This window comes from Harpia harpyja, chromosome 5, assembly GCF_026419915.1.
Source record: "Harpia harpyja isolate bHarHar1 chromosome 5, bHarHar1 primary haplotype, whole genome shotgun sequence".
Lineage (NCBI taxonomy): Eukaryota > Metazoa > Chordata > Aves > Accipitriformes > Accipitridae > Harpia > Harpia harpyja.
This window is the reverse complement of record NC_068944.1, coordinates 41,072,020-41,089,187: the sequence shown is the minus strand read 5'-3', so window position 1 is coordinate 41,089,187 and position 17,168 is coordinate 41,072,020. Positions and strand designations below refer to the sequence as shown.

At 48.9% G+C, this 17,168-nt stretch overlaps 2 protein-coding genes across 4 annotated transcripts in view; one reads left to right on the top strand and one right to left on the bottom strand.

The window, feature by feature from the left end:
- The first annotated feature begins 5,125 nt into the window (after positions 1-5,125).
- CRH (corticotropin releasing hormone) lies at positions 5,126-6,993 on the top strand. The gene is made up of 2 exons (XM_052788170.1): positions 5,126-5,443; positions 5,979-6,993. The coding sequence occupies exon 2, from the start codon at positions 5,994-5,996 to the stop codon at positions 6,510-6,512; it is 519 nt and encodes a 172-aa protein (XP_052644130.1). The 5' UTR covers positions 5,126-5,443; positions 5,979-5,993; the 3' UTR covers positions 6,513-6,993.
- Positions 6,994-8,868: 1,875 nt separating this feature from the next.
- Positions 8,869-17,168, bottom strand: part of TRIM55 (tripartite motif containing 55) — a 38,274-nt gene continuing 29,974 nt past the window's right edge. For 2 of the 3 annotated variants that reach the window (XM_052788168.1, XM_052788167.1), the window contains one exon: positions 8,869-9,271. In XM_052788168.1, the coding sequence (XP_052644128.1) occupies positions 9,261-9,271 (11 nt within the window). In that variant the 3' untranslated portion in view covers positions 8,869-9,260. Of the gene's footprint in view, positions 9,273-14,378; positions 14,501-17,168 lie in introns of all 3 variants that reach the window. The other variant, XM_052788169.1, reaches the window with a different exon arrangement.

Below are 17,168 nucleotides of genomic sequence, written 5' to 3'. Positions count from 1 at the left end.
CCCGTGTGCCTGCCGCCTGCCCTCCTCTGGTTCGGCATCCCCCCTCCTGCTCACGGGAGCCCATACCCTGCTGCCCGTACAGGTTGTGTGTGTCCTTTTCTCTGTCACTGCGAACTAGGGTGAACCTGGTGATTTCAGTGGGTTGTTCCAGATGCGTGCGAGATGCAAACCCAAACCCTTGTCCTTGCCCCGGTCTGTGCCAAAGACAGACAGACAGACAGATCGGACCAGCAAACCAACAGAATTTCTCTCATGGCCAAACGTACCCAAACACCAAAACAGCCAGGAATGCCAATTGCTCAGCGTGCTCAGGGAGTGCTTGTTCAATGGATTTCCTTCTTGCTACCAATAACTGTGAGATTAGTTCCTGCAGCATTATCATTAACGGCATAGAGGGCTCGCACAAGTACCTGCACAGCCTTCTCCAGCCCTTATTCAAGAGCAAGAATAGCAACTGACAAGTCTTGTGAGGTAAATATAAAGGTCAGCTGTTGCCTCCCTGGATGAGAACTGTCAGGAGAGAGGTGCAGCTCTTGCTGCCTGCACACTTCTCCTAGCCTGTGTCTGCCACTTCCCTTCGCTGCTCAGAAAGAGAGAGCGAGGCCGTGAGGCCTCCAAGAGTGTTTTTTGGTGATGTCCAAGAGGGTACGCACGCAGCTCGTCTCCGTGTTACGTGCACCGGTGGGAATACCCCTCCGGGTGAGCGGGCCTTTGAGCAGAGGGAAGGCTCTTGCTGGGGCAGAAGGTCCGTGCTTGAGATTCCTGAGCGGCGTGTGCTGGCCTCTGCTCAGCCGGGGGTCAGGCTTTGGGAGGAAAACCATCCCTGCAAATCCACCCGTGTGCGAGTGGCTGTGTTCTCCAGACACGGTGGAACCGAGAGGATATTCTCAAGGATTTTTTCCTTCCTTTGGGACCCTGAGCCCATAAAAGTGTGTCTTGTGGGCAGCCGTCTGGGATCAAGAGTCTGAACATTAAGTCATGAATGAAAATAGTCCTCTGGTTGAGTTTGTGAACTTGGTCTTGGAAAATGCAAGATTCACTCCTGCCTCATACACAAACCCTTGAGGGACGCTGGTTAAATCTCTTCATCCTCTCATGTTGCTTTTCCCCACTGAAAAGTTTGGGAAATTAAGGTGCTTTCCTCTCTCACAGGACTGTAGGAAAACCTGTTATAAGTTATAGATGGAGCTCTGATATGACGGTGAGACATACCACAGAAAATCTCTGTGACATGAGCATGTGATGCCCTTCCTGGGGTGACGTCACTGAAAAATTGAAAGAGAAATTAAAACTGAATGAGAGAACTTTGAAGATTTCTGGGGTCAGAAGAAAGGGCAGATAGCTGAGCTCCTTATGAGTTTTGTTCTTTGTCCTGACCTAGAACATACTCTTTTGTATTTAATTGATTTATTTTTATTGATTTTTATAATTCACTTTAATTGAGGTTCTCTATGATTAGTCTAGCAAATTCAGTTTGGTGAGGAACAATAAGCAAACATATTTTGTTCTTAAAATGACTTATCACTTTCAGGCATAGTAAGATATCTTGAATATTTTTTCTTTTTCTTTATATTGCCCTAGAACCCATAATATTTATGACCATCAGATTTAGATTTCTTAGTATCAGGAGTACCAAAGGTGAAACAGAAATGTAGTGTATAATGTGCCAGTGTATGATTGCTGGCACCTCAGAGTGGGCAAGATGCACTGAGTTCACCTGAAATAGTCACAGAATGTAAGATCGCATGTTACAGAGCTGATCACAGGGACTGAGTAATGATGGTGATCACATGAAGTGGTTATGCGAGATGACATGGAAATATTTGCTGAATGCAACACCACCAGAAATTCTTACTGCCTTCTGACAAAAGCTGGAGTGGTAATGAAATGTTGCACCGTGGTAGAAAGCTGATCTACATCTAGTGTGTGTTCTTCCATGTTTGTAGTTGGACATCTTCAGAAATACCTGGGGTAAGAGCCATGCCCTCAGTTTAACAACATCCCTTCTGTATTGCTATTTTCAGAACTGTGTGATCTCTCTGGTATGGTCAGTCATTGAGGAGGGGATTCTTCTTGCCTCACATTAGCTATCTAAAAATTCAGTGACTAGGCTAAGGTAGTTCTGTGCACTCCCTTTATAGACAAGGGAACGAGGTGAGCTTCTCCAGAAGCCTGAAGGTACTATTTTGCAATGGGATGTATCATACTCTGGGCATGCTTTTGCTTTCCATTAGCTACCACGGAGTAGCTGTAATTGCCTTTCAGTAGGTGCCCGAGTTTGAGATCACCGAGGCTAAAGGGCAGGTGCATCCAACCCAAGTCAGCAGACAGGAGATGGGCCTCGCTAGCGCTTTTTATTTCTAGGCAATGTTATTTTGTGATTCACTGCAAAAATTCTGTTTGCCCCAATGTTTGCAGAATGAGTCAAAGATGAATACTTTTCTTATGAAGTGTATGCTAATCTCAAACTATATCACTAAACATAAAACTCTGATGCAGTTATACCTGACATCTGCCTTGTCTCTCTCTTTCACCCCTCCGGTGAGAACCCAGAATTTCTTCTGTTGTAATCTCCTGCAGGAGTAGCAGCTGAGATTCCACTCAGAAACCGGTGACTCCAGAGAAAGGACTTCTGTGTTCCTAGGCAGTCAGTTCTGCATCTGAAGTGCTGAGGGAAATACTTTTTGGTTTGTGTATCTGTGGTATTTTATATTCCTCGTTATCAAGGCATCCAAATGTCTCACAGTGTTCTCCATGTTTAAATTGTTGCAAGCCCTCTCACACATCACTCAGGATCTCTGGGGAAAGTAGGGTAATAAGACCATGTCGGATTAGAAACAAGCATTGGTGAGACACTGCAGACCCAGCTCAGAGCCAGGGGTCAGGAAAAAGGGGAGAAGAACCTGGCAGGTTGTACAGCTCTTGTGAAAATTGCAGGAGCTCTCCTAGCCCACTCCTATGCTGTAGTTGCTATCCCTGGATTTCTTCAAGGGACAAAACTGTCTGCCTAAAGGGACCTAAATAATATTGTAAATGATGAAAAAAATAATGTGAGCCAATTCTCACTAGCATCAATCTTTTGGAGAGATGCAGCTCTATGTCTTATTCAGATCTCACCCATGACACTAAAAAAATGTATTTGGATCAAAATGCTTCCTTCTTTACGTTTATGGTCACATTATTTTTAAGAGGTTTCGTGTCTCTAAAAGGTATATTAAACCTAAAAATGGAGGCACTGTGATAAAACCCGCCCCAGGGTACATCTGGAGGGTTTGAGTTTAGTAAGTACCTCTTGCATTTTCCATCCACTGATTGAACTTAGCTCCTGTTTCTTTGAACCTCTTGTTGTTCTCACTGAAAGCTGTGCTGACATGCTTTAAAAGCATACAAATAGCTTCTGCTGCAACTATCTACACAATATATTCCGTTCTGTTTTCATTGTAATACACATTTCAGTTTGTGAATGCCTGAGTTAACAGACATAATGCAGAGATAAATCTCTGGTATTACTACTTGTTTTTCCATTTGTTTCTTTGTGATGCACAAGATCTGATTCTTTGGCACTTCACCAACAGCGTCTGAGGCTGGAGGTAGGTATAACAAAAATTAAAGTGTATAGCATCCCTAAGGAGATGCTCAGAATTGGGCTGTGGCCAACCTCATGTATTAAGTTGTTTGAACTTTGTTATTTTATTAAGGAAATGGATTTCAGATTGATCACTGATTTAGCATCAATAGCATATGACCACCTTCCGTGGTCTGTTGCTACTCCTCACTATGATGGGGGACATGCAAGGGCATGACCCCACGCATTTACGGTCTAGGCAGGATAAAACCAGTAGGTTTTCTGTAAAGTTTCCGATTTAAAGGGAAGGACGTGATTGGTGTTGCAACCGAAGCAGTGGGGAAGCAGGACTGAGATGCAGTGGCAAAGCTGATGGGATGCAAACGTCGAAGAGGGTACGTTACGTGGGGAATGGGCGTTGGGCAGAAGTTACTTCTATAGGCAGCGCTTCCTCCTGGAAGAGGGGATTGGAGGGTAAGCAACCCAGCTGGAGACATTGGTGGGATGTGGTCGGGAGCCTTCAGACCTAATGAAGACGGGACAGCACTTCAAAGGGAGCTCAACGTGGGATTAGGGCACCCTGGAGGGAGGGCCTTAGCTGAGGAGGGCGAACAGGGAAACACAGGGCCATGGGGTTGAAGAGGTGGGGAAGATCGACTAGTGGAGTCGAGGAGGGGAAAAAAAAAAGGAAAAGAAAAAAGAGCAGTTGCTGCCTCCGCGCAAGAAGGGGGAAGACGATGGAGAGAAGCAAGGGCCAGAACGAGGGAGTGGGAGCTGGCAGCGCGGAGGCAGGGCCGGGACGAGCAGGCGGCGGTGCCGGAGGCGGCAGGGGAGGAGGAGCGGGCGGAGCGGTGCTGGGGCTGCCGTCCCTGCCCCGGCAGATGCTCCCGGGGCGGCCCTGGCGGCGGCACCCCGGCCCTCCCCGCCGCCCCCGCCCCCGGGGGGCAGGCTCGCCGAGGGCTTTCCATCCCCTCTCCCGGCGGCGGGGCCTGGGCAGCCCGTGCGACGTGACGGTGTCAGCGGTGCCGCGGGTCCCTCCCGGCACCGGCACCGGCACCAGCACCGGCACCGGCACCGGCACCGGCACCGGGACCTGCCCTGCCCCGCCCCGCGGGGTCGGCTGCGCTGCTGTCCGGTTTGCAGGGGGGAGCGTTGCCCCGGCCCGGGCTGGCCGCGGGCGCCGAGCAGCAAAGGCCGGGCTCCGCGCAAACCCCGCGCCCCGTGGAGCCTCCCGCGCCGGCCGGCGGCAGCCGCCCCCTGCGGGCGGGCCCGAAGGGGGCGGGGGGGCCGGGGAGCGCCGGGGAACACCGGGGATGGGGGGAGGACACCGGCCGGGGTAGCAGCCCTGGCCCCGGGCGGGTCGGGTCCCTCCCCGCGGGCCGGCCAGCGAGTGGAAAGTTTCCCCGGAGTGACCTCTCATAGTACGCGCCCGCTAGGAAATCTCATTCAAGTATTTTTGTCAATGGGGTGGGTGGGGGGGGCACCCTGCTCCCCGGCCCCCGGCCCGGCTGACGTCACTGCAGAGGCGATAAATATCTGTTGATATAATTGGACGTGAGATTTGGGGTTGCGATAGCGAAACTCGGCCCATCGCCGCTCCGACGGGCCCCCATGATTTATTCAGCAGTGGATCGGGGCACGCAATCGGGCTGTCAGGAGAGCGTCAGCTTATTAGGCAAGTTCTGCGTGATTCCAGGAGAGGGTCTAAGCTATAAAAATCCCGCGCCCCGGCTCTGATTAGGACCAAATCTGATCCCAAGTTCGCCAGGAGCCGGCTCCGAGGGAGAGCGAGAGGAAGGGACGCCGGGCACCGCCGAGCCCCGCCGCCTGCCCTGCCCTGCCCTGCCGCCGCCGCCGCCGCCGCCGCCGCCGCCCCAGGTAGGTGCGGGGCCGCGCCCGGGCGCGGAGCGGGCTGCGCTGCGCTGCGCTGCGCGTCCCGCGGGAGGCGGGGAGCTCCCCCGGCCGGGCAGGGAGCGGGGAGGCGCGGGGGAGCCGGGCGCCCGCACCCCGCGGCTCTCGGGGACAGCCGCCCCGCCGCAGGCACCCCACGCACCCTCCCACCCCCCGGGTGGGTGAAGGGGCGCGGGTCCGCGCACACGCGTGGAGTCTCTCCGCGGGGGCTCAGCCCAGCCCCGTCCGCGGCAGCCGCTGCCGGAGCAGCCCGGAGCCGCCCCGCGGGGCTGTTCGGCGCGGGGCGGCCGCCTCGACGGCGGGGGCGGCCGGGCCGGGGCTGAGCGCGGCTGGGCCGCCGTGTGCGGGGCGCGGAGGGGCGCGGAGGGGCGCGGAGGCGCGCGTTTCAGCACCGGGACAGCGGCGGCGGCGGGGGACGCCCCCTCCCCGGCCCCCGCTGCCCTCCCCGCCGCCGCGGCTCGGCTGCGTAACCCCGTCCCCCGTCCCCCGTCTGCCCCCGCAGGTTTGGGCCCCGACCATGAAGATCCCGCTGCTGGTCTCCACGGGAATCCTGCTGGTCGCCCTCCTGCCCTGCCAGGAGTGCAGAGCTCTCAGCAAGAGCCCGGTAGCCGCCCACGGGGCTCTGCACCAGCCAGATTTCTTCCAGCAGCAGCAGCAGCAGCAAACTCTGCCCGTCTTGCTCCGCATGGGAGAAGAGTATTTCCTGCGCCTGGGCAACCTCAACAAGAGACCCGTCGGCTCTTTCTCCGCCTCTCCCAGCAGCACCAGCCACCTACAGCCCGAAGCCTCCGCCAGCAACTTTTTCCGGGCGGCGGTGCAACAGCTGCAGCAGCTGCCCGAGAGCTCGCTGGGGAGCCCCGAGGAGGGCGAAGCCGAGGGGGAGGCCGTGGAGAGGGAGAAGCGATCCGAGGAGCCCCCTATTTCTCTGGATCTGACTTTCCACCTCCTGCGAGAAGTCTTGGAGATGGCCCGAGCCGAGCAGTTAGCGCAGCAAGCTCACAGCAACAGGAAACTGATGGAGATAATCGGGAAATGAAACGGCCCCTCCCCGCCTTGCCAAAGAGATTCCGCAGTTAGCACAAGAATAATTACACCGTCCGAAGTACCATAGTGCTGCTCTGATGTCATCTCTTTATTTTTATATAGCTTTAAACCTAGAAGGGTGTACTCCGAACAGCCTCTGTCCCTTGACTAGCATGCACAACCGTGTACCAAGTGCAGAAACACGAGTGTCGTTCGTAACCTCCCCTACCTTTATTTATTTCTCCATTTCCCAGTTATTCTAGTGCCATCGCTACGTAGGGATGTGTGAGCATTGGAAGAAATGGTGCCAAGAAGACAGATAACTTTTCTGCTGGGGGCAGGGAGGTGGGAGGGGGAATCTCTGTAAGCTACTTTAAATCCACTTTTTTTCCTGTAAACATTTTCACAATAAAACATCTTTTCAGCGCTCGGTCGATTTTGTTGTGTAAGAGAATGTTTAATATTTATATTTTTAATAAAAGCTGCAAAGTAAAGATGGCTTGATAGACTTTCTTGCCTAGACGCCTGAGGGCTGCTCTGCCTCCCTCAGCGCTTACCGGGGCGGGGGGGGGCACCCACGGCCGCGGACCCCCAGAGCCGCAGGGACCCCTAAGTCACCCCCGGGGATGTTTTTCCCCTCCCCGCCCCGGGGGGCCCCCGTCCTTGCGGGGACTCCCAGAGGCGCGCCCCGACGTGCCGCCGGCCCCGGCCAGGGGCTGCCTCCCTCCGCCGCCCTCGGCACAGGCTGCTCCGGGGGACGGAGGGAGAGAATGGGGGGGTGGGTGTCAGGGTGGGTGGCCCCCAGCCCTGCAGACTCCCACCTCAGCAGCACCCCGAGGGGGCTCCCCGGCTCCTGCCGCTGCGGCCGGGGCCGCGCAGCCTCCTCCTGCCAGAGCGCAGCGGTGGGAAAGGGCTGAGGCGCTCCGGCATCTGTTTTGTGTTTTCCTTCTAGCTCTGCTCGTCCTCCCCGCACCCCAAAAGGGCAGGTTCCTCCCCGCTTCGGCTACCCCGCCGTCCCGGCGGCGGTGCCCAAGCCGGGTCCCTCCCAGGGGCGCTGGGGAGGTGGCGGTGCGTGTAGAGAAACTTCCCGGTAGGAACTGGGGTAAATCCTTCAGGGAGACCGGGAGAAAATCGGAAATCCCTCATCCCGAACCAAATCCCAGGGAAGCTGCTCCCGCAGCCGGAGGCGATGTGGTGGTGGTGGTGCGGAGCAATGCTCGCTCTGGGCTGTGCGAATCTCAAAGCTCTGCCCGGAGCTCGGCCGATGCAGCCCTCCAAAACTTCTGCCGCAGGAGCGTTTTCCAGGGGAAACAGAGACAAGTGAGGATTGATGTGACTCAGCCCTGTAGCGAGGGGTGGCCGGGACTGGGGCTGCCCCCTCACGGTCTGCACTGCCAGCTCACCAGTCCTGCTGGGGCGCAGGGCAGCCCTATGGCCCGACACAATCCCCTGCCAAAGCAGTGTGTTTAGGGCCTGGCTCGGGGCTCCTGGAAAGATCCGCACTTAACCCTAGTGCAGAGCTTGGCACCTGGTCCCCGATGGCACCGAGCACTCCCGGCAACCTGCCAATCTCTCTTAAACACTACTGAGTGCTGACACCCTGTCCCCAGTGGCAAAACTTGCAGAGTGTCACCTTCAGTACAACTTGTAGAGCTTCTTTTAAGACACAAATCTGATTTCATTAGACGGCTCAACATCTGACATGCACACAGATCAGGACATTCTGCATTCGCCTTTTCTACAGCGCACCACGGAGCCTTCAAATTAAACCCTCACTGCATTCTGGTTTCATGCAAGAACATGCCCCTTTTCTTACACACATGGATGACTGAGAAGACATAGACACAGATTCCGGCTGGACAGAGGTGGGCAGCATTCTAGTGTCTGCCCCACACACTCAGATCTGTGTCCTGCACCCATGCACGGAGGCTTGGCCAGTGCTTTCGGCGTGTGCACCTTCCTCATCCCTACTGCTGGGCACCTTCCCTACAAATAACCTGTTTATGTGAGCGTCATCTGTTGTGGCTTAGCAGGAAGGGCAAGTGCAAAAGAAGAAATGGCAGCTTCCCTCTGCCCTCCCGTGTTCAGCCTCTGCAGCTGGGGAGGCACTGGTACCGGGGGGGCTACAAGTGACTGCAGGGAGGTGCTTAGAGACGACCCTGACTTGGGGGTGCCAAGGGTCCAACAGTGTCACTGAAGTCACCAGCACTGACGAGCAGGGACGCAGCAGGGTACTGAGGAGAAACGATGTTTTGGCAAAGGATGCTACTAGTGAATATCATACCAGCATTTTAGCTAACAACGTTGGTGAAGCATTTACACCTACACGGGGACGTGCCAAAAAGTGAGTAACAAAACACGAGCAGTGCTCAGCCTACAGCTGTAGTGATGCTATTTTCCCCTTGGAAACAAGAAATTACTGGAAAACACTCTGACTACAATACAGTATAGTAATTTGTCCCCATGCTCCCATCCCTCTCAGGACTGTCATTTCAAGGGCTGGGTACGATGTGGAGGTCAACTGAGTTCCTGGGAACGAAACCTGCTCGGATGTCCCTTTCCAGGCCAGTTTCTTTGTTGACTGCAGCCAGGCTGCCTGCACTCGCGGTCCCTCCGAGGAGAAGCACACCAGAAGCCAGCTGGAGTGAGTCATCATTCATTCAGTGAGTTCAACCAGGAGAAGGAGAAGATATGACGAGCCGGCTCGTCACCCCTCTCATTGCTCACGGGAGTTTCCTCCACTCGTCCTTGAGGGGATGGTTCAGAACCAGTCTGTAAAGGAAGGAAAGGTTGACAAATGGAAGAGTGAAAGATGAATTGCATTAAAATCCTTAAGATTTCACAACATGCAGAAAAACAGAATGAAGGGGGAAAGAGGGGAAAAGGCAGGGAGCATGAAAATTTGGGGAGGCCAGCCAGACTTCTAACGCCAGAGAAGTTGGAGGGACTTTTGCCATGGAGGGACAACGGCAGAGGAAGGATCATGCCGGGTGAGCATGTTGCACCTGTGCAAAAGGCTTAGTCCTGATTTGGACCTCTGGAATATTATTGCACTGAAGGTGATAACTGCCTGTTTAGAAGGGATCCTGAGCCAGCTTGGCTTGTGTAGCTGGGCCTCCAGATTGATGTGGACCGAAGCCAAAAGTTATTGTCAGTGCATTGCCACTCAAAATGATACTTGTTCTGCTGTCATGAAATCTGCCTTGGATGTGTTTTGGGTTTTTTTTCGTTAAAGTCTTTTAATATTTATTTCACTTCAATTTCACTCAGCCCAAGAACAGGAGATAAATAATACAAAGATATAAGCTTCTGCTTATATCCCAGGCCCAATTCTGCTTTTGTTTGCACAGGTATCCTACGCTTACAGTAAAAAAAGGAATCTGGACAAGATATGCTGTAGCTGCTAATCACAGGAGTTATTACTATTTTTAAAATTAGCTGAATATTTAACAGACCAGTATAATATGCAGAAATATTTCACTAGTTCCAGTGTTTTCAGATCCCTTTGGCAGAGAATGAAGACTGGCTTTGTGATAGTGTCAGAAATCCTATTAAAGATAAAAAGTATAAAAATAGGTGATTTGGTAGCTAAGGGATGCCTTGTCTCTTCATCATTAAAACCAAAATTTAACTTGCAATATACAGGAATTTGTTCCCTCTATGTTCCTAGATATGCATATACATCATTATACATTCTTAAAATTAAAATAGCCATACTGCCAGCCTTCTCTGTGCAGGGTTTCACCTTACTTTGGGAACTTCAGCATGATCTCAAGAAAACTATCTGACCTCACGATACTACTCGATAGAGGGAAAATGCCAGAGTAGTGTCCTCTGAATTTTAACATGACTCAATAATTTATAATATTGTCCTAAAATGGAAAGTTACCAAAGCAGTGATGCTAACAGACATATCCAGGAAGAAACAATGAAGCAGGGATGCTTGTGAGGAACTGAAGCATGGGATGGATTATTTTCCTAAGTATTTTTGTAAGTAAGTGCTTAATGTTAAAGTGGACCATAGGAATTAGTAAGAACCAGTGGTATGTTAAGTATATTTTAGCTACTGGGCTTCCTTCCAGTTACTACCTATTTAAGTGTCAGGACACCAACAAACAAGACAGCATGGAGGTATGAAAAAAAGTAGCTCCCTATTTCTTTATTTATATCTAATTAGAATTCATAGCTCCTTTTTTTTAGACTCAGATCCTCAGTTGCTCTAGATTGGAATAGCCCCACTTGTTCCAATGAAATACTATCTAAGAACCTGCTTTAAGATTTGAAATGTGGACTAATCTTTGACTTATATTCGTATTTTCAAAGCAGGGCACTCACTGCTACTCACTGCAAAATACAGGGCTCAGAAAGGATTTTTATGGACAAGGATCTTGCAGAAGAATATAGCTTTTGCTTGCTAAGTTTATCACATACTTTAATGAGAGCACAAGCCTGGTGAAAAATCTGGGAGAAACAGCTGCCCACTTGAATACAAAAGTCCATTTTCAGGAATGCTGGTGAGAAGAATTGTCTCCCAAGCTTATGCAAAAGTATTGTAAAGAATTGGGCCCACAGGGCCAGATCTTCAGCTGAAAAGGCAGGTAACCTAATTGAGTCCCGATTATAGAAGATGTGCCTCTCAGCCCTGGAAAGTGCTGAATGCAAACCTTTCAACGGGATTACAAAAGTCAGGTATCAGCAGTAAATGCATGGCTAGACTTTCTGAGTCGTAAGGGATTCTGTGCTCTCTTGATCTCGGTAGATGCAGGAGCGTAGGTGGTTTATTAGTCCTCTGTGATGTTGAAAATTTTGCCTTTCATTTTTGGAAGGACAGCTAGAGTGCCTGGACTAGCTAAGAGTCATTTTGAAATTGGTTGTGCAATTTTGTGCACCGAGCCCTCAGTAATGTGTGTAAGCAGGCATGGGACAGCCCTTCTCACTTCCACCCTGCAAAGGAATAGGAATGGCAAGAGGTTTAAAAAATAATTTCCTGAGTTTTTATTCTTTTTTACTTAAAAACACACTGGTACCTTGTCATTTCTCTTCCTGTGCAAGATGGGCTTCCTTTAGCACCTCCACTTGCTATTCCAACCAGCCACTATCCAGAAATATACATTAAACTAAGGTTAACTCTGAAGCAAAGAACTATCTATGGACTTGAAGTTAAGCAGCTTGTTTCATAGGATTTGGACCTAACATGGTGGAAGGAAAAAACCCACAATGTAATGACTTAGACTGGCAAGGTGACTGCATTACCTTGTTAACCAACACTGCTGGTACTGCATTTCAAACAAAACAATCTTTGTCTGCATCACTGCCAAAACTGTATTTCATAATGTGTTAACTCCTTCATATTCTGCTGTGATGACATCTTCCTGTGTCAGCAAAACAACGTCGGAGCTCCAACATATTCCCACTGGGTTTGGCTGGATGAAGCATTTACTCCCTGCACCTCGCTGGGCTCAGCAGGCTGCCAGTCTGCAATACCTCAATGTGCCTTTCCAAGAGCAATCATTTGCCATCACACCCAGCTGGGAGTGAAGCAAGCACAAAACTGACAATAGAGCCATTCCTTGGCTTTTAGACTTGTGTTTTCACACCTGTGACACTTTAGTATTTGTGCTCTGAGTCATACAATGACTGAGGTATGCTATCCTCATGGGAGGCAAGAGAGCATCAAAAGGTGCCAGGAGCAACTCTGTCCACATTATTAAGTCCACTCCCCCCTTCCAATGGCAGGCCACACAACTCAGAGTTATACAGTGTGCTGGGATTGTCTGAGACAAAGATTTCAGCTGTAGACTTTTACAGAAAACAACTTTTTTTGAACCAGGAAGTGATTCTGAAAGGTAGAAAGCAGAAGCAGGTCTCCTCGGTGTCAATGGGATTTGAGCATCCGACCCCTCTGTAGGTCCTTCCAATCTCATCCCGAATCACCTTGGTCTCCCTGTTACCACAGACCTACTCTGCTGCCAGAGAAAAGCTTTCTGCTGAGCACGTCACAGCCCTTGCCACATGCCCTTCAGACGGTTCAGATTCAACGCTTCATTGTGTCCGTCCATTGCTATTAGGTAACTGTTGTCAAGCTTCTACCTGAGCTTTATCTTAGTCTTGGAGATCTCATGGGTAGGGCTTGTTTTTCACATTACCTAGAATAACAAGTCCCAACCCTTGATTTGGGTCCCTAACAGTAATAAGGAATAACTAAAGTGTTTACCTCAGATTACATCAATCACATTAGGCCAATGCTGAGAGAGTGCTGAATACTTACACTTTGATTTATATTTTCCCCTGTGGTGTCGAGTGACATCAGATGATGCTTTCAATAAGCACCAGGAAGATTCACCAGGCCAGCTCATGAAGCGGGGAGGGAAGCACACCCTGCATGACTGATGGTTGGATTTGTTTTTCCCATAAGCAAAGTCCAGGCTGGAGTTTACATGCCAATTCTTTGGAGGTGCTGAGCAACCACAACTCCCACTGAGCAGCCATTCAGCACTCCTCAGCATATGGCACACTAGAATTTGCATGAATAAACAGTATAAGGATCTCAGGTTTTAACCTGATGAGTTGTATCAAAGTTGCAGGTACTCAGCATCTTTTAGCATTTGCTTCCTTAAGCAGAGCACTACCTAAATCTGTGTAAGGTTCTTGTAAAGGGTGTGGAGGGGAGGAAAAGAGTGAGTGGGATGGCTTTGTCATAAAGTTTTCATTTATTAGGGCCTAGCAGTTATCCTGTGTATGCTGGGGAAAAATAGGCAGTCTAGGCCTTCTAGATACTTGAAACACAGTGAAGTCTACACGTTGTTTTCTGCTTTACCAACATTAATCTCCATAGCCTTTAGGTACAAAAACTGGGATCCATATTACCAAACTTGAGTCATCCAGGAACAAGATATCCACTCAAGCAAACCATATTAATTCCCTCTAATGGGAGTGATGAGAGAAAGGCACAACCAGCGGGTGATTTGTCCCATCCTAAAAGAAGTGTCTACAGGGTGGATTGCCCTGTGGAGGTACCTGTTTCTTTCTACTGACTCTAGAGACACTCTTGGTGACCAGGTTAGACTAGATGTGGCTATTAAGTAATTACACAAGAAAGATTCCAGTCATATACTTCCGGATATCAGAAAACTGCTTGATAGGAATCAAGAACTTTGACTGCTCTATTACCTTTACAAGATCAGTAACTCCTAAATTTAGGAAGTGGGGAGGAAAGGTGAAGGGTCTTCATAGTCTTCTTTACTTTGGTTTTTGTTTTGGCAATTTTTTGCTTATTTTTGGTGACTTCTGATAAGGTAGGATCTGGAGAAACCATTGTTATGATGTCCCTCTCAGAGGTTGTATCACACCAGCTTGCAAGGAGATGTGAGAAATAAAAGAAGTGAGGGCTGAAATGGTTGTTTCCTCCAGGGCTGTCGATCACCTGGCAGTATATTTTATCTGGATTGAGCATAACTAAACAATCACAATTTTCTGTAATTAATCAGAAAACAAAAATGGTTGCTAGTTTTATGCTGGCTACAGGAGAATAGATTATGCCTTTGTTGGCAAAGCAAAAATGGCCGCCTCACATTTTTTAAACAAATACGTTTCTACCTAGTGAATTTGTAGTAGCTGAACACTTTGTGTCACCTGAGTATGTTATTTCTGACCTATTGCTGAATTCTCCAAAACTATATTTACCATCTTGTGGAGTCGTGGTCTCAGTTTTGACCGAATTAATGAGAAAGGTCTAGATTTACAGTGAAGTAAGTAAGTGAGAAAAGAATGCATATGACTTATTAGAAGTCAGTATGCCCTAGGATAGGGGGTTATTTCTTACAACTATGCAGATGGATGGGATGATTGGTTACAAATAGCCCTCTTGTGCAGCTATATGAATATTTTCTGGAGCAACAATGCTAACCAAAGCAGGTCCTGCCCCTTGGCTCGCCATCCACCTCTTCCCGTTTTGCCTCCACAGTTCACTGTCCATTTGCATTGCTGCAGCTGTTTGCAGGGCTGTGCTAAGAATGAGAATGTCACTGGAATGATGTCAATTTTTTGTTGTTTTCTGAGGTGAAGGAAGGTATTTTTAAACCTGGACCATTTGAATGACTTGATTCCAACACAGCCCAACAAGCAGCTGCCTCAGCACAAATGCCGTGTGAGTGGTGGCATCTGGGTAGGAGTAAGAAGCAGGGCCATTTGGCAAGAAACTCCTAAATCACCTTTGCTGCCAGAGGAAAAAAATGGATCTACACCCTTAGAGGCATGTGAACTACCCAATGCCTTCGCTGTCTCCTCTTGACCCAGCAGGAGAGCAAGAGTGTGAATTTGCTAGAAAATGTGGGTCTTGGAGAGAGAAGCAGTGAAAAGCTTCTTGCTTCTACCGTTTCTGTAGCCCCAGAAAATGAGTGAGAAATTAGAGTTAATTCCCATATTTTAGCTGGCTTGTTTAGAAACAATCCCCAGTGTTGATAAGAACAGAAATGATTAAAAAATGCTAGCTGGTCTCAAAGCAATCACAGAATCTGTAGGCTATGTTTGTCTGCCTCAAATGTCAAGTGTTAACACTTCTGGTGCTCAACACTTCCAGGCAGCGGAAACAAAGGGAGCACAACAGGTTAGTTTTAAATAGTTTAAACTTTAGTTCAAGCATTTTGTTTTCATATTTTTATGCAGTCTAGCTCCTTCAGCATTACACCTGGCAGCTGTCAAATACATCACAACAATATTGTTTCAAGCTAAGACGCTGCTTATTTTTATGGATCTTTTCTTTTTTATTAGTGGGAGCCAACAGAATATTCTCCAAAATAATTGCTATGATTACCTGCCACAGAAATACATATGGTAGCAGAGAAAATAATATGCACAGACAAGCTCCATCAGTCACAGTACTAGATATGTCACTCTCTTAATAGTGGTCGGTAATGAATTTTAAAAGTCCATTGGGAGGAAATGCCTTTCTTCAATAGATTTTCATTATTTTACAATTAACATTATGCGGATAATGTCTAATGCAATGTCTCTTACATAATGACCTTAAAGAGGCCAAATATATTTCAGAGGTAAATAGCATGGGTAGCTTATTTTGGTATAGGATCCACACATCTCCCATAGGATATGGAGGTCCAGACACTTCAAACAGTGGTGGAAACAGTTTTAGGGAACGGTGTGAGAGAGCAGCTTTCTTCTAACTGTTACTTGTCAAAAAGGAAATAAAATTCCCTTATTTATGTCACCTATCTTTTTCATGACTCAAACAAAAAAGCCAGAAATAACATACTTGTGTAATATTTCACCCATTGCTGCACCTCACTGGCATTACTTTTTGTGGAGAGTGATTAACTACAGATTTGCATAAAACCTGGTCCTGCCACTGTCCAGGAAAATGAGGGAAACCCAAGAGGAGAGTCTTACAAACACGTGAATGTTAAGGCTGCATGACCAGAACAGTCTTTCCTGGATCTATCCATACATCATGCTTCGTTCCTCTCAGAGTGAAGTTTTTGAGGACCTTCTGCTCAATCAGCCATCTATCATTTCTGCTCCCTTCCAGCCCTGCTGGAGAACGGTTTAGCAAAGGAAGGATCATCTTGAGAGGCTGTAGGAGTAAGTGGTATGCGCTGGTCACCAGTGCCAGGAACCTACTCACGGCTACCAGTTCTCCCCTCTTCCTCCTACTGCTGTTTCATCAGACAAGTAGATATTACTTCAGCTCAACAAGTTAAATGTGAAGTAAAGACCTTCCAAGAACTTCTCTGTGGCAGTAACCCATCTAATCCATGTGAGAGAAAATTCGTTATTAGCTTTCAGGGAGAAGTCGCAAACCTAGTAATGGTTTAACATCATGTCTGTCTCTGTCAGGTGGCCTTTCCTTTGAGTAATATGGACTGTTGTAAATTAAAGCTTTTTCTTCCTCTGCAAATGGTATTTTTGTAAATCCAATGAATGAGACAGAGTGCCAGTTCAGACTGTGACTCACCCTGGAGCTCCATTCATGGGAGCAGATAAAGGAGCCAGCATAGCCGCAAGGTGTGTAGACACACACTATGCTTTGGAGGTTGGAGCACTGCTCATATGGTGAGTGACTGACTGACTTGGGCTGTTGTAAATATGTGGGGGGTGGTATATGTGAGCTATGGACACAGCACACCTTCTCTCAGAGACAAAACCACACTGATGGAGATGCAGGAAGACAAGCTGGAACATCAGCTAGAGCAACCAGTTGCCATTCTTTGAAGCCACCACACAACGGAAAAAGAAAGTCTTGGCCACAGTTAAAACATTTTTTCCCTCATCACCTGTTGCTGCTGCCCCTTTTCCTTTGTGTGCTTGTTTTGACATGTCTTCAGTTGCCTGTATCTTCTCCTTACTACCACCACAGCAAATGAAGCTGGTAGCCAAGAAATGACTCTACTCCAACAATACATTGCTCAGTGAGCAGCACCGTGACTTCCCAGACAGATGTCTGTTGTATCATATCTCACATTGTAATCTCTGCTTGCCTATTAGCAATGCTGTCTTGCTTGCCCAGTACTCGGCCAACCGATGTGCAAGATATTAAACCAAGCTTCCTTCTGCCCATCTCGCACTGTTCCCAGGTGAAGTCTGAGGAAGCTGTGATAAATGCTGCGCTTAAAGCCTTGGATTCAATCATAGTTATTGGCCAGGTTATTACAGAGTA